The sequence below is a fragment of the Gobio gobio genome, assembly GCF_949357685.1.
Source record: "Gobio gobio genome assembly, chromosome: 11".
NCBI lineage: Eukaryota > Metazoa > Chordata > Actinopteri > Cypriniformes > Gobionidae > Gobio > Gobio gobio.
In genome coordinates this window covers 41,974,796-41,996,561 of record NC_137104.1, presented here as the reverse complement: position 1 = coordinate 41,996,561, position 21,766 = coordinate 41,974,796, and the positions used below count along the sequence as shown (strand labels likewise).

Genomic DNA, 21,766 nt, shown 5'->3' with positions numbered 1-21,766 from the left:
TAAGATGCTGTGTTAAATTAAAAAAAGTGAAACTTTCAAAATGCGTCTCGCATTTTACTTTGTGTTCTTCGTCTATCACTCAGCACTTCCTCCTTTATGCTGCCTTCTAATGCAGCACCTTCATTTTTAGGCAGCATTGCTTGTTTCTCCACTGAGTACTTATAAAAGAGTAGGCAGAAAGGTGACCCACTACTTCTGGCGAGATTGTGAAATGTGCATGATGGACATTTTAATATCCCATAAAGCTATTGGAGAGGATTTGTGAATGGCAGTTAAGCGACACTACTGACGCTGGTAGGTCACATGGCAATGACAGCATGGCCAATGCAGTATGTGGATTACATTCATACTACACACACATCCATATTATATACTGTAGAACATACTTTTTTTTTAGCAGTGGCAAAGTAAGTATCCTATGTATTCAAAATAAGTAGGCCAACCTGTAGTATGTGATTTCGGACACAGCCAATCACATTGCGAGCCCAGTGGAAAAAATCATTCAATATTGTTGTGAATGATGGGAGAAACTACATTTTTCAAAACTCTGCGTCAATTTAACCATATGCTTTGCAAAATGATTGACTGTTTTGCAACGCTTGAAACACCACAGTTTCACAGGCGACACTTGCTTGTCAAATTTCTTACCATTCTCAGTTTATATCTCGCAATTCTAACTTTTACCCCTCAGAATTCTGAGCTGTACAGTCATGTGAAAAAAGGACACCTAATGAATTCTATGGTTTTACCTGTCAAGACATAATAAAAAATCATCTGGGCCCGTATTCATAAAGATTCTAAGAGTCCTCTCAGAAAACTGCTAATTTAGCTTAAAGACTTTTATGTAGGAGTCTTAGCTTAAGAGCTATTCGGGACCGATCTGAGAGCAACTCTGAGCAAGGAAAATAGAAAAACTTTTATCTTAGTGAAGAGGCGGGGCTTACCCCGTTGCTACGTATGACACAGTCTTTTGAAGACTGTGATTGGTTGGTTGTCCAAAAGGGAAAAAAGGAGCGCTTTTAAGTATAGGGTCTATTCTAAGCCTTCACTTTGAAATTACAAGCGCAAATTGTCCTATTTTACCGTTCTCTCTCACTCACACACATATTATATATATATGTATATGAATCCTTTTATTATTTACCATGCTGTTTATTTCCTATACGGTATTTGATTGGCTTAGAATTATAAACATTGTTCCACTCTTTCCAATTACACTGATTGCTGGCATGTCTATTTAATTGGTGGTTTGAAAGTTGGGTTTAATGCAACAAACATGATCCCTGCACGATCCAATCTATAGCGTGTTATTAAGTCACTGTCATCCATTGTCTGCAACACATTTCTTCTCCCTCTTCGTCTTTCTGCCATTTTCTCCGCGCTGCTAAAGAAACTCTTAAGCCTCTTAAAAGTCCTTGTCCGTGCTCCTAACAAATTTGACCTTAAGACCTCTTTTAAGGGTTAAGATGCTTTCTGAAATACTTTTTTATTTACTTGGATTTTTTAGTTAATTTTAAGAGTAAACGCCCACATTTCTAAGAATTTTCTTAGAATTTTGTCACTAGGAGCTACTCTTTGCATTAAGATTCTTTATGAATACGGGCCCTGTCTTTGGCAGGTAAAATAAAAATAAATAAATGTAAACTATGCTGGCTGATTAAATTGAGAATCATACTCCAACATCATAATGGAAAAATGATAACCCAATAAATAATTTCATCATGATAACATTCACATGTGTTGATAGCAGCGTCCATAGCAACCAAAACGTTACAGTTTCACATTTTTCTGGAGAGATCTGAAAAAGCAAGCGAGTGATTATGTACATTCACTGAGTGAATATTATGAAAATAAAATATATATTTCTCGCTAGAAATGTAATCAAAACTTATTTTTATGCAGAAACTAACTCAAAATACTGTTCACAAAAAATGAGAGAAATGTCCGCCATGTTTTTTGTTCTCACGGCCAGAATCTTAAAAGTAACACGACTTGGACGCAAAACAAGAGGAAAAGAATAGGCAAAAAAAATGCAACAGTCATACAATTCAAGGGCCATTATTGTAACCCCTCTACGTTTTGCACTTTGAACCAATGTAGGGTACGTTCTTATATGAGACTGGGTTGCAGATGAACAACAACAAGACATATTACACCGTGCCATTATTTATTTAACAAAAACTAAACCAAACTAGAGAAGCCATGGGTGACAAACGAAGTACATCCTTACCTCTTCCATTAAGAGCAGTCAGGCACTGCTAATCAAATATCTTTGATGAATTGATTATCAGCATGATAATCTATAAATATAATCTCGCAACTCTATAGAAGCAGAAGTTTTGGCAGTTTGCTGGTCTGGAGCATTCAGGCGTGTGTGTGTGTGCGTGTGTGTTAATGCTAAAGCTAAAGGAGGAAAGACATCAGAAATTATCTTACAGAAGCAATTGTTGCTGCCATCAACTGAGGGTTACAAGTCCATTTCCAAACAATTTGAAGTCCATAAGGAAGATGATTCACAAGAGGAAAACATTCAAGACAGTTTCCAATCTTCCCAGCAGTGGACATCCCATCAAATTCACCCCGAGGTCAATGCAAAAAAACCAAGAACATCTCAGACTACAGGCCTCAGTTAGCATGTTAAATGATACATTTCATGACAGTACAATTAGAAAAAGACTGTACAAGTGTACAAGCTTGTTTGGATGGGTATAGCCAGGAGAAAACCTATTCTCTAAAAAGAACATGGCAGCACGGCTTAGGTTTGCAAAGTTGATTCTGAACAACTTGACTTCTGGAACAATGTCCTTTGGACAGACAAGACCAAAGTGGAGATGTTTGGTCATAATGCACAGCGCCACATTTGGAATGATTGAAATTCTTTGGCGGGACCTTAAAGGCACAATATGTATGATTTTGGAGTTAAAATATCGAAAAAACACTAGAACAATGTTATATATGCGTCGCCTATCAATGACATCATACCCGCGTTACCCTCGATTTTTTATTTTATTTTTTAGAAACCTGTGGCATAATAAAAGCTTGGCGAAATCAAGGCGTCATCAAGCCTTTAAAAAAGTGGTGAAAAATTACCTATTGTGGCTTTAAGTTGTGCATAAACAGATGCCCAAACCTCAAGGAACTGAAGCAATTTTGTAGAGAAGAGCGGGCCAAAATTCCTCTCACAACATGAGAGAATGATACTGTCATACAGAAAGTTAATACTTTGTTAGTAAGTTATTGCTGCTAAAAGTGGTTGTACAAGCAATGGTTGGGCAGCATGGCTTCTCTTTTGGCTTTATTTTTGCTAAATAAATAATGACATGGTGTCATAGGCCTATGCCATGTGTTGTTGTTCATCTAATGTTTTATTTATCTAATTTTAAGACCTTCTAACATCCTTTCTTTTTCACATGACTGTAAACTCACAATTGATATAGGCCTAAAGTTCGAATTATGCGATATAAACTAGCAATTGTAAAAAAGGTGAGATTGCATTGCAATTAAGAATTGCTGGATCAAAGTTCGTAATTTTCTTTTTTTATCTTTATTCTTTGGGGGAAACAAGCTTCCATATTTGTGTGAGGAACAACAACAGTCCGTGCCGGACATGATGAACCTCAGGCCAACTGCACACTTTATGAGAAGCATTTCAGTTGCTCAGACTGTCTGACTTAAAGCGCTGACAGACACATTCGTGCTTCTAAAGGTATAGGCCTGTAGTTTTTTTTTATGGATAATATATGAATATAATATTCCATACATTATCAGAGCTTGGCAGACAGAATTATTATTTTTTAGACAGGTTAATTAATAGATTATAGCCTAATAAATGTTATTATTAATTTATAATTTAGCTAGGCTATACTAATCATACATAATAAATAATCCTGTCATATAAAGTTTATGACATTTAAAAAAATATTTAGATAAAAATGGGACAAATAATTACATAATAATATAGTCATAATTTAAGTAAATTAATAAAAAAAATTAAATATTTTTGAAATTCAAAAAAGTGAATTTTCAGTTCTCCCAAAAATGAAAATTCTGTCATTATTTACTCACCCTCAGGTTGTTCCAAACATGTATACATTTCTTTATGTTGAACACATAAGAAGATTACTATGGAAGTCAACGGTGCCCCCAAAGCAGCCTGGTTACAAATTTCTTTCTTCAAAATATCTTCTTTTGTATTCAGCAGAACAAAGAAACTCAAACAGGTTTGGAACATCATGTCGTGAATGGGTGTCCCTTATTTTGCCACACTGAAGGTGGCAACCCTAGTTCCGGTACGTGTAAAATAAATCATTAGTGTGTTCATATGACTGCTGTCCTCACATTAATGTACATTATAACATATTTCAAAAGTACAAATCATATATTTGTTTAAGACTGTACTAATTTATTTCTAGAAGTAAAGTTCTTTCTTTGATACATTTGTAGTTGTGTGACTCGTCCTGTAGGGAGCGCTGTAGAGTGACGGCTGAGGGAGGCATCAGGGCTTGCCCGCTGGTGATCTCACTCACCCTGCCTTGTTCACGAAACACAGCCCTCAGAACAACACAGCAGACAGTCTGCATATGTCTTCAGCAAGGTAAGGCGCCTTTTGGTCATATTTATGTATTGTTGAACGGTATTTATGGTAAACTACATGGAGATTTTAAAGAATTTAATTAAATGTTATATTAGCTACTTTCTCAACTGGGGAATTCCGATGACTGTTTTTTTTCAGTCGTCAGAGTAGCGGGTTGTAATAGTTTATTTAAACGCTGATTACAATTGGCTTTTTAATTGACTTATTAGTGGTATCGAGTTTTTTTTTAACATTCAACATTACGTTTTCGGAATGTCACACAAAAATGTTTATGGCTTCTCTACATTGCATCCTAACCATAAGTGTTATCAGTAGGATAGCAAAACCATATGTTCCCCATGTAATTATATTCTTAACATGTGTTTACTGTTGTGTTTAGTGCATGTTTTAGACTGTGATTATGTGTCTGTGATTTTAAGTGCACCAGCTAAGCACTTAACTTTATCACTGACCATATGACATGGTTTGGTCATATCAGATAATATAAGATAATTCACTCTGTGTGGGAAATATGCTGACTCATTGGTTTATCTCTCTTTGTGCCCTTCTCCATGCAAACCATTTCAAACACACTGACTTTTTACTATATTTGAATGTGCGATACTTTATGATTGTGAGAGGATTATAATATTTGCTTAGGACTGTCAATATATATTTAAATCAATCTGAATATCAAAAGCAGATTTTCTTCTAGCAAATTCTACAGGTTGTTTTCCAGAGCACCAACATTTATGCATAATTTCACAATGCAAAGAGATAACAGTTTAAGATGACTGATTCAAATTTGACCCATTCTGACTGGTATTATCAGTTTATGTACTTTGCTGACTCACTGAGTTAGATCATGTCTTGGCACAAACGATGCACAGTGGCTCTTGGGGGCAAGATGAGGTCATTTCCCCTCAATCAAAAGGATAAATGAGATCGTTGGTAACCTCACCTATATGGGTTTTAGAACGCCTGTGCCTTCGATGATACATGGTAGGTAGCCTTTCAGAATAAGATATGCATGTGTGTGTGAAATCTAGCAGTCATTTTTTATGTCAAGACAAATTCACATGCAAGGAGAATATGTCTCTGTTTATATATTAATGTCACATATGTGGAGATTTTGCAGGTGTCTGTCAAAGGCAAATGGCCAAAACATTCGTCAATCTTACAATGAACACTCTTTTCTTTCTTTTTTCTTTTCTTTCCACATGCATTTGCTTGCATTTGTATGGTTTTGAAGTACTATTTACGTGAAGTAGAGCTGGTGGTGTTTCATAGATTGATTCTCAATAATTCTAATATAGTTCACTAAAAATAGCTCCAAATCTCTGATTGATTTTTCTTGAAATTGGATATAATTGGAGTATTATAGTACAGTAAAAATAAGAATCATAGAGTATAACCCTGACCATTTTGATTTGCATTTTTGTTGCATATTTTCTCCATTCTCATACTCATACCTTTGATACTTTGGAAATTTGCAACACAAGACCTTAGGGCATACTTGTCAACCACATGCATTGACAGAAACCTGCAAGGAAAATTAACAAAATCATTTGCATTTCCACTTAAATGTCAGCTTTTGTTGTTTTTGGATCAGTGTCTAAATGCATAAACTGGTCTTTCATTTCCAGCAATAAAGTTGCGCAGCAACTACAGTAATACATCAACATTCTTATATAACAAAGACTAAACAAGTTTTGCATAAGAGGTCTTATCAAGATTGCACGAGAAGAGGTTTCATATCTGCATGAGATGATGGCGTGTTATCAGGCTGACTGTATTTCCAAGGGACTGTTGAAGGCTGCTACCGGGCTTTGTAAAATCCACCCAGATCAGACCAGATATTCTTGGATTTTGCTCTATGGATGAATGTGCACTCAGCACCTTAAGTAAACTTCTGTGTGTGTCTGTACATGTTTGCCAAGTGAAATCTAACTTGTCAAACCTTTAATTATACCAACCACTTGTGTCCACTTCTGAATCATTTATGTAGGGCTGCCCCCTAATAGTCACCTTAGCATTAGTTGACTATAGTTGTTGTTTAGTCGCAGAAAAAGTCACACAGACCTTGACGGATAGATTGTGTACACAACGATGGTCCATCTGTTGGGCAGGACATCAAAATGTTCATCTATCATTCACCGACTTCAAATATGGCTCATTAATAGCCTAATGCTAGCCTCTTCACATTGCTTTCATGCTTGCTCTAATATTAACCTTAAAAAAAAATGTGCGCTATCACTTCCCTGACAACAGCGAAAATAACGTAAAATACCCCGTCATTTTTGGTCATAGAGTAATACATTATTTTAAACTGTAAACAACAGGATGTGCTTTCCACGTCTCGGTCTCCCTGAACTTTCACTCCACCGCTGGCGAGAGCGTCAAAATTCGCTCTGGCTGTCCTGCCAACAACGCTGTAGAAAGATTTGCGGACTCTCTGACACTCTAACGTAGATCGAATGCTTGGTCTCTATTTAAAAACCTTATTTAAAGGGGTTGCAAAGCAAACAAGCATGTTGATCTGCATTTGTGCAGACTGACCACAAGTAGGGTATAAGTTAACCTGATGAAATCTTTCAAATGTGTTAGTAAAACAAAATTGATCGATGGAAAGATCTTACAGTTTATACATGTTTGCTAATGAAATAAACCAATTAAAAGCCATTTGTGTTTACTAGCCTTGGTCTTTAATTAACATTAATTTGTGTACAGCCTACATTACAATTACTGTCCTGGTTGAAGTGTAGTCTTAATGCAATTGGTCAAATCTGTGTTGTTTTGAGCAAATTAATTCAATTCCCGCTGAAAAACAAGTGTTCAAGCGTGAAAATGTTGCCTATAAATAGTGTGGCGCGCCTTCTTATCAAACCCGCCACAGCAATGATCAACCTCTCCTCCATTTTGCTTGGGAACTAATGTGGTCGGAACCAAAATTTACAGGACTGCGTTCTCTCAAGCGGAGGACTTCTACATTCCGCTTGGTTGCCGCCAAATAGCTTATTACCATAAAGTTGACCTGATGATTTCAACTCTCCTCGACGCCCAAACCGTCCAAGACGCACAGCGCCGCTGCTCGCCGGAGGTCGCCGCTGGCTCACATTGAAAATAAATGACTTCCGGCCACTTTGACGTTCTCACCGGCGGCGGTGTGAACCAAGGGGGTAATCCAGCACCCGGAAAGTGTACCTTCCATAGGGGCAGCCATTGCTAACCAAGCCATCACGTGCTGTTAGCATTCCATTGACTCCCATTCATTTTTGTGTTACTTTGACAGCGAATAACTTTGCATCTGAGGCGTTTAAAGACTCTGTTTGTCCATTGTTTATTTCTAAAGACACACGACAATGTATCAAAGGCTCCATTACCTTGTAGCTTACACTATCGACCCATAGAAGCCATTTTTGTAAAAAATAGGCTAACGATTGTGTCATAACCACGAGAATTTACCGTATAGACAGGAGGAGAAGCTCGCAGGCAATCTTTTACTGTCTATGAGGAAATCGGGGGGACGTGGAGGCATAAAGTCCGATAAAGTTAAGGGAGAAGCATGTGGATAAACCCATAGAGAGCCAAAAACAACGGGACAAAATATTTCAACAACGTAGGGCTGTGCAATTAATCGAATTTCGATTTCGATTTTGCCTCCCAACGATCACCAAAATAGTACAATCGAGAAAAAACGATTATTTTGCCATGTTCAGTTTTGCAAGAACACTCTTATTTTGTCTTGCGTTCTGAATGAAACGCGCACGCGCTCATCCGCCCCTCCCGAAGCCACAAACTCTCTCAGGTCGTGAGTCTCGTGTGCATATCATCTGCTGGAATTTAAAAACTCGGCGCGATTAAAGATGGCAGAAGGAGGGCAGTTACAGCAGCGTTTGGTGAGCAAAAAAGGCAAAACCAACTCCGTTGTCTGGGAACAGTTTGGTTTCGAGGAATCAGACGATGAGCAGAAACATGCGTGCAAGATTTGCTACATGGTAGTGGCTGCAACGCAAGGGAACACCACGAATTTGTTTAACCACTTGAAAATTAAACAGAGTGACCTATGACAATCTAATAAAGAAACTAAAACTGACGAGAGCAGGGGTGCCGTGTAAACGTCCTTTTTTTCCCCTCATATTTTTCAAATAATTCTCTCTTTGTAAACTTTGTTCAATGCATGCGAGTGCTGCCATATTTTCGAATATGACCAGTCGTTTTCACCGTCATCACCGGGGTTTAGTGCCAGAAGACGCGAATGAGAAGCCGCGCGCGCTGTGAGAAAATGTATCTCTGTGCGCTCATCCGAGAGCGCGCACACGTCTCTCAGCGCGCAAATATTGAGTTCTCTTTCAAGTCTTGCTCTTGAACGGACAAACTCACACAAAAAGTATGTCAACATGTCCATCTTGATGAGTATTCTAGCAGACATAGTCTGTATATGCCTTAAGTTAACTTTATACAGTCGATAAAGACGACGCATATCCGATCATTAGGTCTTAAAGGGGCAGTAGCCTTTACTGCTGTCTGTTTAATGTCAAACAACAAAAGACAAGGACATCACACTGCTCTTGATTGAATAGCTTTTGTAAGTTTAATAGGATTAATCTTTAATTTATGCACTCAAATATGCAATGTTATTTTACATTTGATACATTTCTGTACCTGAAAACTAATGTTAGACGTACCTGAAAAGCATATCTAGCTGAACCATATTGTTGATCTTATTTATTTGTGGTTATCATTTTTACGTGAATACTTTTATACTTTGATTTGAATATATGTTATATTATTTATTTTAATAGTTCAAAAAGTACAACAAATGGTACAATTTCAATTGAATTGTTGAAAGGTGTATTTTTAATAAATACAACACATTCCCAAAGTCATGTGAAATTATCGTGTTACATAATCGTGATTTCAATATTGACCAAAATAATCGTGATTATGATTTTTTTCCATAATCGAGCAGCCCTACAACAACGTGATTCAGATTTCACTTTGCACAACTACTAGAAGGCTGCTCACGTCAAATCTACGTAGTCAAGCTGAGTCTGAGGCTGCGCAGTACGCTCAGCCATCAGGAAGTGAGTGCTTCTAATTGACTTCACTTTTTCTCCGTGAAGTCTATGGGGTCGCTGTGTCCATTTCTTTTACTGTCTGTGGTGTGAACACACGGTTAGTCTCAGCCTCAGACATCACACCCACGGACTGTTGGCTGAACGTCTGATGCATGTGGCACACTTTTCTGGAAACATTTAAGGAGTTTTCAAGTCGTCATCTGATTGGTTGAATTCTACAGGATGTCCGCGAGACGTGTGTTGCGTTCTTTAGCGGTCCGGCTGGAAACAAATGCCGTGACACCAAACTCCCTCGTGGAAGAAGAACACGTCATGTTTACAACCTACATTTATGTTTATCTTTATACAGTGGGGTTCCAAAGTTTTGTGACTTCTATTTAGCTTTTTTTTAATTAATGTATAATGGAATTTTTTTTTTAATTTATCAAATTTAACCGTTTGAGTGAAAAATATGTGAAATTAACATGAATTTCAGAATGTAAGTTTTTCCCAGTATCACAAACTTGCTTATTTAATTAGAGATAGAGCAGAATAATAAAACAAAATTGTCTACATTTTTACATCATAACATTTTTTTCAAGATGCTAAAGTTTGTTTAAACGACACTGTTCATTTACAAACTTTTTGTAAAATCGATACAAAGTGCACGTTTTTGAAAACGACACCGTTATCATCCCCGTGCAAACTACAAAAACGGGAATTTATGAAAACGATAAAGTCACGCACATGCATATTATGTGTTCAGTCTATAGGTGCGCAGTGTTTCTTTACGAAGTGACATCGCCACCTACTGGCAAGGCATGAATAATACAGCATTTTTAGTCGTTTTCGCGGTATCCTTGTGAACGGGCATCGTTTTGACAACGTTGTTGTGCAAAGGAAAAACTTTGTACATACATGTACTTTGTTTTTAGTACATAATTGTCATGTAAACGTACCCTTACTTTAGATTCCCAGATTTTTTGTATCATCCATCTGTTTCTGGTCTGTTAACTGTAAACTCTCTCAAGCAGATGTGCCAGACATGCTTGTGCAAAAATGAACAGCGATTGCATGTACCCTTCTAGCAAATTCCACATGATCAGAACTTGACACAACACATAAGACAGAATGTAAAAAAAAATAGATTTTTTGAGTTCTTTGCAGTGGTAAAATATTTCAAACAGGCTCGCTCACCTTGACCTAGTGTTCAGATCAGTTGTGTATAGTTCTTTTATCACTTAAAGCGTCCATGCATTTACAGTAAACAAGTTCCAGGAACTAATGCATTGCTCAGTTAGCCTTGCTAACTTGTCCATGTTTTTGGTCTATCAGGTTTGCCAAAGCAAACTGCAGTGCTTTCTCCCACATTGTCCTGGCTTAGGTAATCGGACACCTCCGGACTGATTTAATGCTGCGGAGGCTGTCGTACAGGCTGCGGAATGAAGCCTGGAGGTTGGATTCTGTACAAAGTGTCTTTTTGAAAGCTCATGCTGTTTTCTTCACCATTCGGAAAGGTTATTTTTGGGATTTAGTTGAGCTGACAGTGAATGAAGACATATAGGGTAGAAGCTAGGCAATTCAGCATTGCAGAAATTCCTGGTCAAATACCTGAAACCGCTTACATATGCAAATAGGAGCCTGCCTGGTGTGTCTCAATGTACTATAGACCATTAACAAAAGGACGTCAATCTAATGGCGTCAAGAAAAAAAACATTAGGCTACATACAATTAAGGTAATTATGACGACAAATGCAAAGTGCTGCATGACCGATGGACGAGTTAATGAGAAGGGTGTGAGAGCGCAAAAAGAGAACATTAAGTCTTGATTGTGATTCTCACAGGGTGTGGCAGCGCTCCTTTAAAACTTTTTTTCCCCCCAGAATGCTCCATTTTCAGTTGATTGTCAGGCTGCATGTTTTTCTGTCAGGTTAGAGTGTTCTTTTTCTAAATTGCTGTGTGCGGTGTGAGCAGATTCCGCCCCGAGGCTGTTGTTCTTTCTCTCATCTTGCGCACGTCCCCTTCGCAGGGCTGATGATTTTTCAACTCAATATGCACTTCATATATACGCGTGCCCTGCAACATGTGTGTACACAATGAAATATAGAAGAGCAAGGTAGGTGAAGACAGGCTGGTTGATAGAAATGAAAGTGGATGACTCCAAAACAAGTCATGTAAGGTTTAAATATCTTTCACTTATAAGCCCACACTGATAAAAATGATTAATTGAGGCTGTAAGTGTAACATAAAAAAAATCATAATTTTTTACAGATAAATCTTTGTTTGTTACTTTACTTGGATAATTTAGCTAATTTAATTTGGATTTGTAGCAAAAACATATTTTGAATTATTATAATATTGCACTACTTATCCTGAGTAATCTAGACAAGGCTTTAGACGTGCATTCATATTTCATATTTTAGGGTATAATTTTATAACAGTGTTTCTTGCTTTTGATATGTTGGGATGCGCTGGTCGCATCTTGCTGTAATCTTGTTTTTTTTATTTCCTTGTTTGGAAAGGCGTAGATTTTTCTTTTTGTTTTGCTGCTGAAATAGAAGCACTAACTCAAAACGAGGATGTTTGCTGCTTGCTCAGTATTATTTTTACATTTTGTCACAACTTAATTTCATTGTGTACAATCTAGGGATCGACCGATATGGATTTTTTAGTGCCGATACCGATTTTTTTTCATCAGCCTTAGCCGATGACCGATACGGGCTGCCGATTTTCTTGAGCCGATACTGCTTTTGTTCCCTCAATTTACATCATAAAAATGACACAATGATCATGATGATAACAATTTGAAATGAAAAAAAAAGGAACATTTATTGAAAAAATTTATATTTAACAAATAACAAAAACAGGTGAGGTAGAACAAGAAAAAAAATTGCTTGCACTATTGTACCTATTGCACACAGTATCAACAAGCAAGCAGCATAATAAAGTGCACACTGACTGTACTATACTTAATTTTAAAACTATTTTCAACCTAGTCATTTAATGCTTAGGTGCACTTAACTTAATCTCTTGTAGAGCAACACCAGCGGTAATTCAGGAAAACAAAACAAATTAACCAATGCTCCACGTGAAACTTCGGTCTATCGACCTTTTACCATTGTGTCAATTCTCAATTGATTTTGATTAATATGCGCGAGGGAGGGAGAGCAAGACAGTTTGAAGACGGTGAGAGACGGTGACAGACTCTCTGCTCGTTCTCTCAGCAACAGTCTGTAAATAATGCACAGAAAAAAATATCGGCAAACGCAACAGCCTAATATCGGCCCGATATATCGGTCTAACACTAGTACAATCTACTTACTAGGGGTAAGGAGATTTCCAGTTCCTAGAATGCTTTGCATGGGATTTTTTAGTTGGAAGAGAAAATGTTGTTTATCTTCATGTGTTTTTAAGCAAGATAATTAAAGTAGAAGGCTTGTTATTGTTTAATGTTCTAGTAAATTGGGATTTAGATTTTTTTTTTTTGTCATGTTGGAGTTTTGGCGGTTACCGTCGTGGTGACGACAGGTAGGCACAGTGCATCATATGAAATGCTTAGCTCAACGAGCAACTGTTAGCAGTATTGTGGTTTGTCTCTACATACTGCTTGTTACATATAATGAAATACAACTAATGTCGTACGAAAGTGTTTTCACTTGAGTTATTTTTAAATCTAGTTTTATTGGTGCGTACTCAGCTGGATTATGTTTCTGCTACTCAAAGTATTTGAGTTGTGTTTATGAGAAAATTGAGTTGAAATTATTTAAAGGAACACTCCACTTTTTTTGAAAATAGGCTCATTTTCCAACTCCCCTAGAGTTAAACAGTTGAGTTTTACCGTTTTCGAATCCATTAAGGCAATCTCCGGGTCTGGCGGTAGCACTTTTAGCATAGCTTAGCATAGATCATTGAATGTGATTAGACCGTTATCATCTCGCTCAAAAATGACCAAAGACTTTCAATATTTAAAACTTGACTATATGCAGCAGACAACTTGAAACATTTATGCAATTTATAAAAAAATAACAACAACGTTTTTGAAAGTCTCGTATGCTCACCAAGGCTGCATCCAGTAACAGTAATATTGTGAAATATTATTACAATTTAAAATATCTCTTGTTCTATTTGAAAATGTAGTTACTAATTTATTCCTGTAATGGCAACGCTGAATTTTCAGCATCATAACTCCAGTCACATCAGAAATCATTGTAATGTGCTGATTTGCTGTTCAAGAAACATTTCTTATTATCAATGTTGGAAACTGTGGTATGTTTTTTTTCCCAGGATTATTTGATTAATCATATTCTTTGATTCAAAAGAGCAGCATTTATTTTAAATATTAATCTTTTATATCATTATGATTGCCTTTACTATCACTTTTGATCAATTGAATGCATCTTTGCTGAGTAAAAGGATGTTATGTAATAAAATTCTTACTGACCCCAAACTTTTCAAAAGTTGTGTATATTAGTATATATTATATTCGAGTTTGCACAGGTATATATTAGGGTTGCAAAGTTTCCAGAAACTTTTCAGAATGTTTGGAAACTTTCCAGGATTTTTTTGAATTTTTTTTTTAAATTTACCAGAAAATGTCAGCCCCTTTGCAACCTCAGTATCACAACCTAACAGCATTTCATTAAAAAATAAACTAGCTAGCTAGTTTAGCTAGTTCTATCAGTTATGGCTTAACCTGACCAGCAGATAATTTACTTTGTCCTGTAGTGTGTTATTAAATTCATATTGTGTTTTTAACATTTGTGGTATTTCACACACGGCAGTGACACACTAGCATAAGCATGGCGCAAACTGTGTTCTTAACTCTTGGACCATTAAACACAGAGGAAGCTCATACTAACCTGGTTAAGCCACCTACACCTCTTATAATTCACTTCCATAGAAGGCTCCCCGCATGTTTACACAGACGCTCTCCATCGTGCCAGCGCCCTTCACTGGTATCTGGTGTAACTGGCAGTGGAGTGAATCAGCAGTCTATGTGAATGATCTCACTCTTTCTGCTGTCTGTGGTCACATCCCAGAGGATCAAACCCTTTTCTCCTCCTGTTCTCCTGCATGGACATGTTGGTGTCTCGGTTAGATGTAATCACTTCCTCTCTGCTGTATGGTACGGATGTTACTCGGTTGTCTGCAGGAACAAGTTGATTTATTGTAAACCACAGTTTGAATACATTAATAGATCTTTGTTTGCGACTGTAAATGGTTTGTCATGATTTATAAATCGGTTTTGTCTTTTTGAAAAGGGAAATGATAGTTTGATTTGTCAAGTCACCTATATTTATATAGTGCTGTATACAATGCAAATCACCTTCACAGTGATAAACAAGAAAATAATGTGAAAATAATGTGATGCAAACCTAATCTAATATACAAGCAGGGTACCGTGATAGGTTGCCACCTGTGCAATAAGTTCATTCGTGAAATTTCCTTACTTCTAAATATTCCACGGTCAACTGTTAGTGGTATTATAACAAAGTGGAAGCAATAGGGAACAACAGAAACTCAGCCACAAAGTGGTAGGCCTCATAAAATCACAGAGCTGGGTCAGCGCATGCTGAGGCACACAGTGTGCAGGAGTCGCCAACTTTCTGCAGAATCAATTGCTACAGACCTCCAAACTTCGTGTGACATTCAGATTAGCTCAAGAACAGTGTGTAGAGAGCTTCATGGAATGGGTTTCCATGGTCGAGCAGCTGCATCCAAGCCTTACATCACCAAGTGCAATGCAAAGCATTGGATGCAATGGTGTAAAGGAGTGATGAATCACGCTTCTCTGTCTGGCAATCCGATGGATGAGTCTGGCTTTGGCGGTTGCCAGGAGAACGGTACTTGCCTGACTGCATTGTGCCTAGTGTAAAGTTTGGTGGAGGGGGTATTATATTGTGGGGTTGTTTTTCAGGGGTTGGGCTTGGCCCCTTTGTTCCGGTGAAAGGAACTTTTAATACTTCAACAAACCTAGACATTTTGGACAATTTCATGCTCCCAACTTTGTTGGAACAGTTTAGGGATTGCCCCTTCCTGTTCCAACATGACTGCGCACCAGTGCAAAAAGCAAGGTCCATAAAGACATGGATGGACTGCACAGAGTCCTGACCTCAACCCGATAGAAAACCTTTGGGATGAATTAGAGCGTAGACTTCGAGCCAGGCCTTCTCGTCCAACATCAGTGCCTAACCTCACAAATGCGCTTCTAGAAGAATGGTCAAAAATTCCCATAAACACACTCCTAAACCTTGTGGAAAGCCTTCCCAGAAGAGTTGAAGCTGTTATAACTGCAAAGGGTGGGCCAACTCATATTAAACCCTAAGGATTGAGAATGGGATGTCATTAAAGTTCATATGCATGTAGGCGCTCCAAAACTTTTGGCAATATTGTGTAGTTCAGTTCAGCTATAAGCAGCGCTACACAAAACAATAGTGTAATTATTCAGCTTGAGTCAGTTCAATGTTGATTCAATTCAGTTCAACAACAGTATCAATGGTGCAAAATTCATCATTTATGAAGCAAAATCAAAACATCTCAAATCATAATAAAGCAGCTCTGCAGAAAACTGGTGTCATCCAGCTCAATTCAGCTCAAGTTTTGTTCTCGTCTGATAGTGTCAATCAAATCAATAATATTTCTGAATATTAAGTGTCTCATAAGCCTCAAATGAGCAAGCCAACCCAACTAAGAATTGCAAAAAATAATGACTGTTCAAATAGGTTTCCCAAACACTCACTGGTTATATGGACCGATAGTCCCACTCCAAAACTAACATCATTGGTTGAGCAATTGTCGCAGTGTCGAGCTGGTTTGGATGCTCAGATGCGTCAACATTTTTAATTGCATCACAGAGTCATGGTGTTTACACTTTTTCAGGGAAATACACCTACTTAAGTGTACTTATACTTGTCTCTACATATTAAGCTAGGATATCAGAAAGTGATTTATCATGGAAAGCATTACATCATCTTTATATCTCTGGATTAACTACTGAATTATGTAATGTAATAGTTTTTTTCCTCTGTTCTTTTTTTTTGAGCTTCAAACTGGCAATTAGACACAAATCCTTAAAGAAGGATTTGACCTGTCATAGGAGTAAAGGTATACATATGTTCCCATTATGCTAATTACACGGGACTGTTTGCTGTGGAGATCACATAATTATAATAGGGCTTTTTTTGTATCCAATTGCCAGTTTGTTTCAGTGTCTACTGGAAACTTGTCTCCCTCCTAGTCTAATTTTCTCTCATTTTCTGTCCTTCACACCTTATGTTCTTGGATGTAATTCTTGTCTCTCTTTTGGTCCACTTTGAAAGATTGCACTACATCAGGAATTTGATTGTCAAGACCTCATAGAAAATCATAAAGGTACACACATTTCCCGTCAGATAAAGATAAATAATAATATATGTAAACAGTCACGTGTAATTATGTGCTGTTTCAAGTATAAGGGCACTTTTTATCCCTATAAAGAGATATTAAAGAGACATTTCACCCCAAAAATTTACATTTTGTCTATTTACTCAAGTTCCAAATCTGTATTAATGTTTTTCTTCTGCTGAAAAAAAAAAGATATTTTGAAGAATGTCAGTAACCAAATAGTTGATGGGAGGGACCCCATTGACTTTTTTCCATACTATGGAAGTCAACGGGGTCCCATCAACTATTTGGTTACTGACATTCTTCAAAAAAATTTTTTTTTTTTTCAAAAAAACTATGGAATACTATGGAAGTCATTAACCATTAACTGTTTCTTTGCCCATTTTCTTCCAAATATCTTCTTTTGTGTTCAGCAGAAGAAAGAAATTCATACAGGTTTGGAACAACTTGAGGGCGAGTAAATGATGACAGAATTTTTTTTTTTTTTTGGGGGGGGGGGGGGGGGGGGGGGGAGTGAACTACCCCTTTAACTCTTGAAGATAACTTTAAAAAATATATATATTTTTTTGGTATATGGTGGTCCCATTAAACCACACTTAAACCACATCATTTTTTGCTAATTCAAATGCCTTTAATGTATAGACTTTATTGTTTTACCCTTGTCTCCAGACACAGACCTTTGAACTTAAACTAAGTAAATCCACCATAAAAATATATATTTTTTTGAAAATAAGCTTGAAATAATCTTAAAACATTTCCATAGTCTATAGTACGTTTTTTTTTTTAAAGAAATTGATTCTTTTATTCATCAAGGATGCATTAACTTTTTAAATAAATGCTGTTCTTATGTCCTTTCATAAAACCCCCCTGAAAAGAACCAAATTTTCCACAAAAATATTAAGCAGCACAACTATTTTCAACATTGACAATAATCTGTAATGTTTCTTGAGCACCAAATCAGCATATCAGAATGATTTCTGAATGATCATGTGACACTGAAGACTTGTAGCCTGGATGCCAGCCGAACTTAGGCCCGCCCACAACATTTGGTAGGTCGGTCTGGACTTGATCCGTTGTGGGGCAACTATGCTCGAACAAGAGCTGTTCGGACCAATCAAATTGTCAGGGCGGGCTTTAAACGATGATGGACAGATTATCAACAGTAACATAATCATGCACGTCACCAAAGAGCACAATTTGTTCTAATCCTAAACGGAGAACTTGTATATGCATTCATCTTTACTATTTCTCTCAAAAATGACAACACCGGCAAAGATCGTTTACACTCATCTTCTTCTTCTACTTCTTCCAGAGTGCGTGCAGTTGAGTTCTGTTGACAACTATGCCTCACTCTGATTGGTTGTAGGTCTATTCAATTGAGGGCATTTTCTTTCTTGGTTCGCTTGAAAAACGCCCCTATAATCACAGCCCAATGGGACAGTATCAGACTCATATTCTGACTAGAATTGAGTATGACGACGTCAGGCTAGAATACTAGAGTAATGATGCTGAAAATTCAGCATTTTAAAATTCAAATTCAAATTGTGATATTTCACAATATTACTGTTGTACTGTATTTGTGATCAAATAAATGCAGCTTTGGTGAGCATAACAGACTTCTTTAAAAAAAACAATACAAATCTTACAGACCCCACATTTTTGAACAACACTGTGTATCTGGTTGTATAAAGAAAGCAAAGACAAACCAAGGTAAATATAATCAGTAAACAAAGTACTTTTATTGCTTAATTATGCAAAAAATATATAATATAATATCAAATTATAATATAATTGTTTGACTTTAGGATACATTACATGCTAGATATGATATTATCCTTAGCAAGAAAAAAATGTCAGCCTTTTATTCCAAAAATGTCCATCGTCATTTCCACCATGGACTTTATAATGTGAGATGTGGTACAAAATTACCATTTGCTAGTTCAGAAACGACAAAAAAAGTCCACAGGGTCAAAAGTGCGCGCACACACACACACACATACACACACACACACACACACACACACACACACACAAAGAAACACCCAATTATATACCTACTCAACAACATCCTTCAGAATCCTGTCAGACTCCCTGGGTTTAGAAACCAGGTCTCTGCACAAAGAGACAACTTAAAAACTAATGTGCTGATGTCTTTGTTTGCTGTTCCAGCTATTGTAATTGAAGTTTTAAATAATTCACACCGGACACAATACGGGCCAGAGGATCAGCTGTTGACAAGAAGCAGAAACACGTCAAGATGTTGACTGATGATGAGGTTTCACAGGTGCAAGAGGTCAGTGTTGTTACCGCCCACTCATTAACCTTGACAAATTTGTATGTGTTCATAATCTCTATGTGTTTGTCTTCAGGTGAGATACTGCCTGAAGACTCTGAGGGAGCAAATGGCAGCCAGACAAAACAATAACAACAATAATACGGTACAATATTGACATCTTTAATGGTTCTGATGGATTTCCTAAAATCTGTTTATTATACACAATATTAGATTATTTCTTCAGTTGCTACAATGTGCAGTGCTCGTATTTTTCCCGTCAGCATTGGAATGCTTTGGAGTTTTCTTCAAATTTCTTCACTAAGCTGCCTCTTTGTAAAATAATCTGTTTTGTGCCCTAGGTTCCATCCAATGGCTTTAAAGTTGACGTGCTTGTCAGCAAAGCCAATGGCTCCAATGGGTTTGTGAAAGGATCTTACTCGAAAAGTCAGGTAAACTATTTGTCATACAAAGATTATTCATTTGTGCCATTATAAATACACACCTATACATCAAGAATATATAGGCTACTTACAAAAGCAAACAAACAGAGCCACTCCCGTAGAAAGAGACATTCAGTCCACTCAATGTATCACATTTCAGTTGTTTTGGACAGAATTGAATGCCGTATTGTGCGTAAAAAAAAGCTGCTTTCCTCCATAAAGGGTATTTATCCTTCAGTACCTAAAACCTTTCGAACTAAAATGAATAACCTTCCTGTTTGAAAATGGGAATCCTGTTTTCCTGTATAAACTCACAAATAATAACTTTAATGGACACAAATAGAACACAAAGTAACATATAAAGTTCAGACCTTTTAATGAGGATACAAGGACGTTCATACATAAATAATTTGCCCCCCCCCCCCCCAACAGAAAAACCATTACCACATCTTTGTTCATTCTTGTTTTCATGTGGATGTGCTGTGAAGTGCTAAGATTTGTGAGCGCACACACATTAACTTTTTGCTTCTGCCTGTGAAAAGTCACACCCTTGACGTGATGCTTGTGGGAGCAGCAATTGCCAAACTTGTGGCCGCTGCGTAAACAACCTGTCATTCCATCTTTACTACGCACCTACAGCGCCTCCCATGCACACAGACTATAGTTTTTCCTTATTTTATTTAATAATAGTAATACTATTATTATCATATTTTGTTAGTTGTATTTTTATCTACAAGCTAGAGAAATAAATATTTTACGTATGTAAATAATATACTACAAGAATATCCTAAATATACTATGTAAGTATAACCACACAGCACCTCCCATGCACACATATATTTACTTATTTTATTTAAAGAAGACCTATTATGCTTTTTTTTCAATTCCATCTTTCTTTAGTTTGCAATGAATCTGCGACTTGTTAATTCTCTTTAACATTTATTTAACTGACAAAACTACAAAGTAAAGATTTCCAATGTTAATTTTATTTCGCAAATATAAACCAATTTTGATGGCTGCAAAACGCTCCAAAACAATTGGGACAGAGGCATGTTTACCACTGTTTCACAACACCTTTCCCTTTAATTACACTTTTTAAGGCTGTTTGGGAATTGAGGATACCCATTACTGCAGTTTTGCAAGTGGAATTTTTGCCCAATCTTGCCTGATACAAGACAGCTGTTCAACCGCCTGTGGTCGTTGTCTGATTATCCTTTTCATGATGGGCCATACATTTTCAATAGGAGACAGATCTAGACTGCAGGTGTAATGTCTACAAAATGCATGTAGCGTGCAAAATGAGGCCTGCCATTTTCTTGCCCTAATAACCATGGACTTCCCAGGAAAGATGTTATCTCGATGGCAGTATATGTCTCTGTACAATCCCAATCTCTCCACGTCAATTGTACCTTTCCATACACAAAAAAAGGGGTTAGGCCTGGTTGAGTTGTGTAAGTATTGTGTAGAAACCGAGGCTGAATCCGAAATCGCCCCCTATACCCTTAAATAGGGCACTATTTGAGGGGGCAGCCAATTGTAGTAGTGTCCGAAACCATAGTGGACATTATTGAGTGCACTCATTCAATCCCAAATTGCTTGTGTATACAGTCGATGTTCACTGAGCGGCTGTCCAAATTCGCTCACTCGTTTTCCTTCAGTCCTTTAAGTGAACTGTATTAGTGGACTAAAGTAGGGAATAGTGATTGAGGGTTTAGGGCGCGATTTCGGATTCAGCCGAAGTGTGACACATGAGTCCTGAAAAGTGAAGCTAAAGCATCTTGATCGCCCCCAGGTGGCTGGATGCATTATAACTCCTTAACGCTGTCCTCTCCATGAAATGTAATGGGACAACTAACAATCAAATTACACTTCAAATATTTTTTTCCAAAGATGGTTTCTGTCATTTTAGGCAGTTTTTATGATGCTGATGTAAATTCAAGTGTTTGTTCTTTAAATAAGTTTGGTTTTAGTTAAAAACGGAGGTGTGACGGTATGATTGACTGCTTCTCTAAGCAAAGTAACAGACATTTTTCGG

At 37.2% G+C, this 21,766-nt stretch overlaps 1 protein-coding gene across 3 annotated transcripts in view; it reads left to right on the top strand.

Annotated features, from left to right (window-relative positions):
* The first annotated feature begins 4,124 nt into the window (after window positions 1-4,124).
* Window positions 4,125-21,766, top strand: part of tuft1b (tuftelin 1b) — a 29,059-nt gene continuing 11,417 nt past the window's right edge. The window contains exons 1-6 of one of the 3 annotated variants that reach the window (XM_079830238.1): window positions 4,177-4,289; window positions 4,464-4,594; window positions 16,953-17,004; window positions 19,186-19,309; window positions 19,386-19,454; window positions 19,651-19,740. In XM_079830238.1, the coding sequence (XP_079686364.1) occupies window positions 19,274-19,309; window positions 19,386-19,454; window positions 19,651-19,740 (195 nt within the window). In that variant the 5' untranslated portion in view covers window positions 4,177-4,289; window positions 4,464-4,594; window positions 16,953-17,004; window positions 19,186-19,273. Of the gene's footprint in view, window positions 4,290-4,443; window positions 4,595-16,952; window positions 17,005-19,185; window positions 19,310-19,385; window positions 19,455-19,650; window positions 19,741-21,766 lie in introns of all 3 variants that reach the window. The other 2 variants (XM_079830236.1, XM_079830237.1) reach the window with 2 other exon arrangements.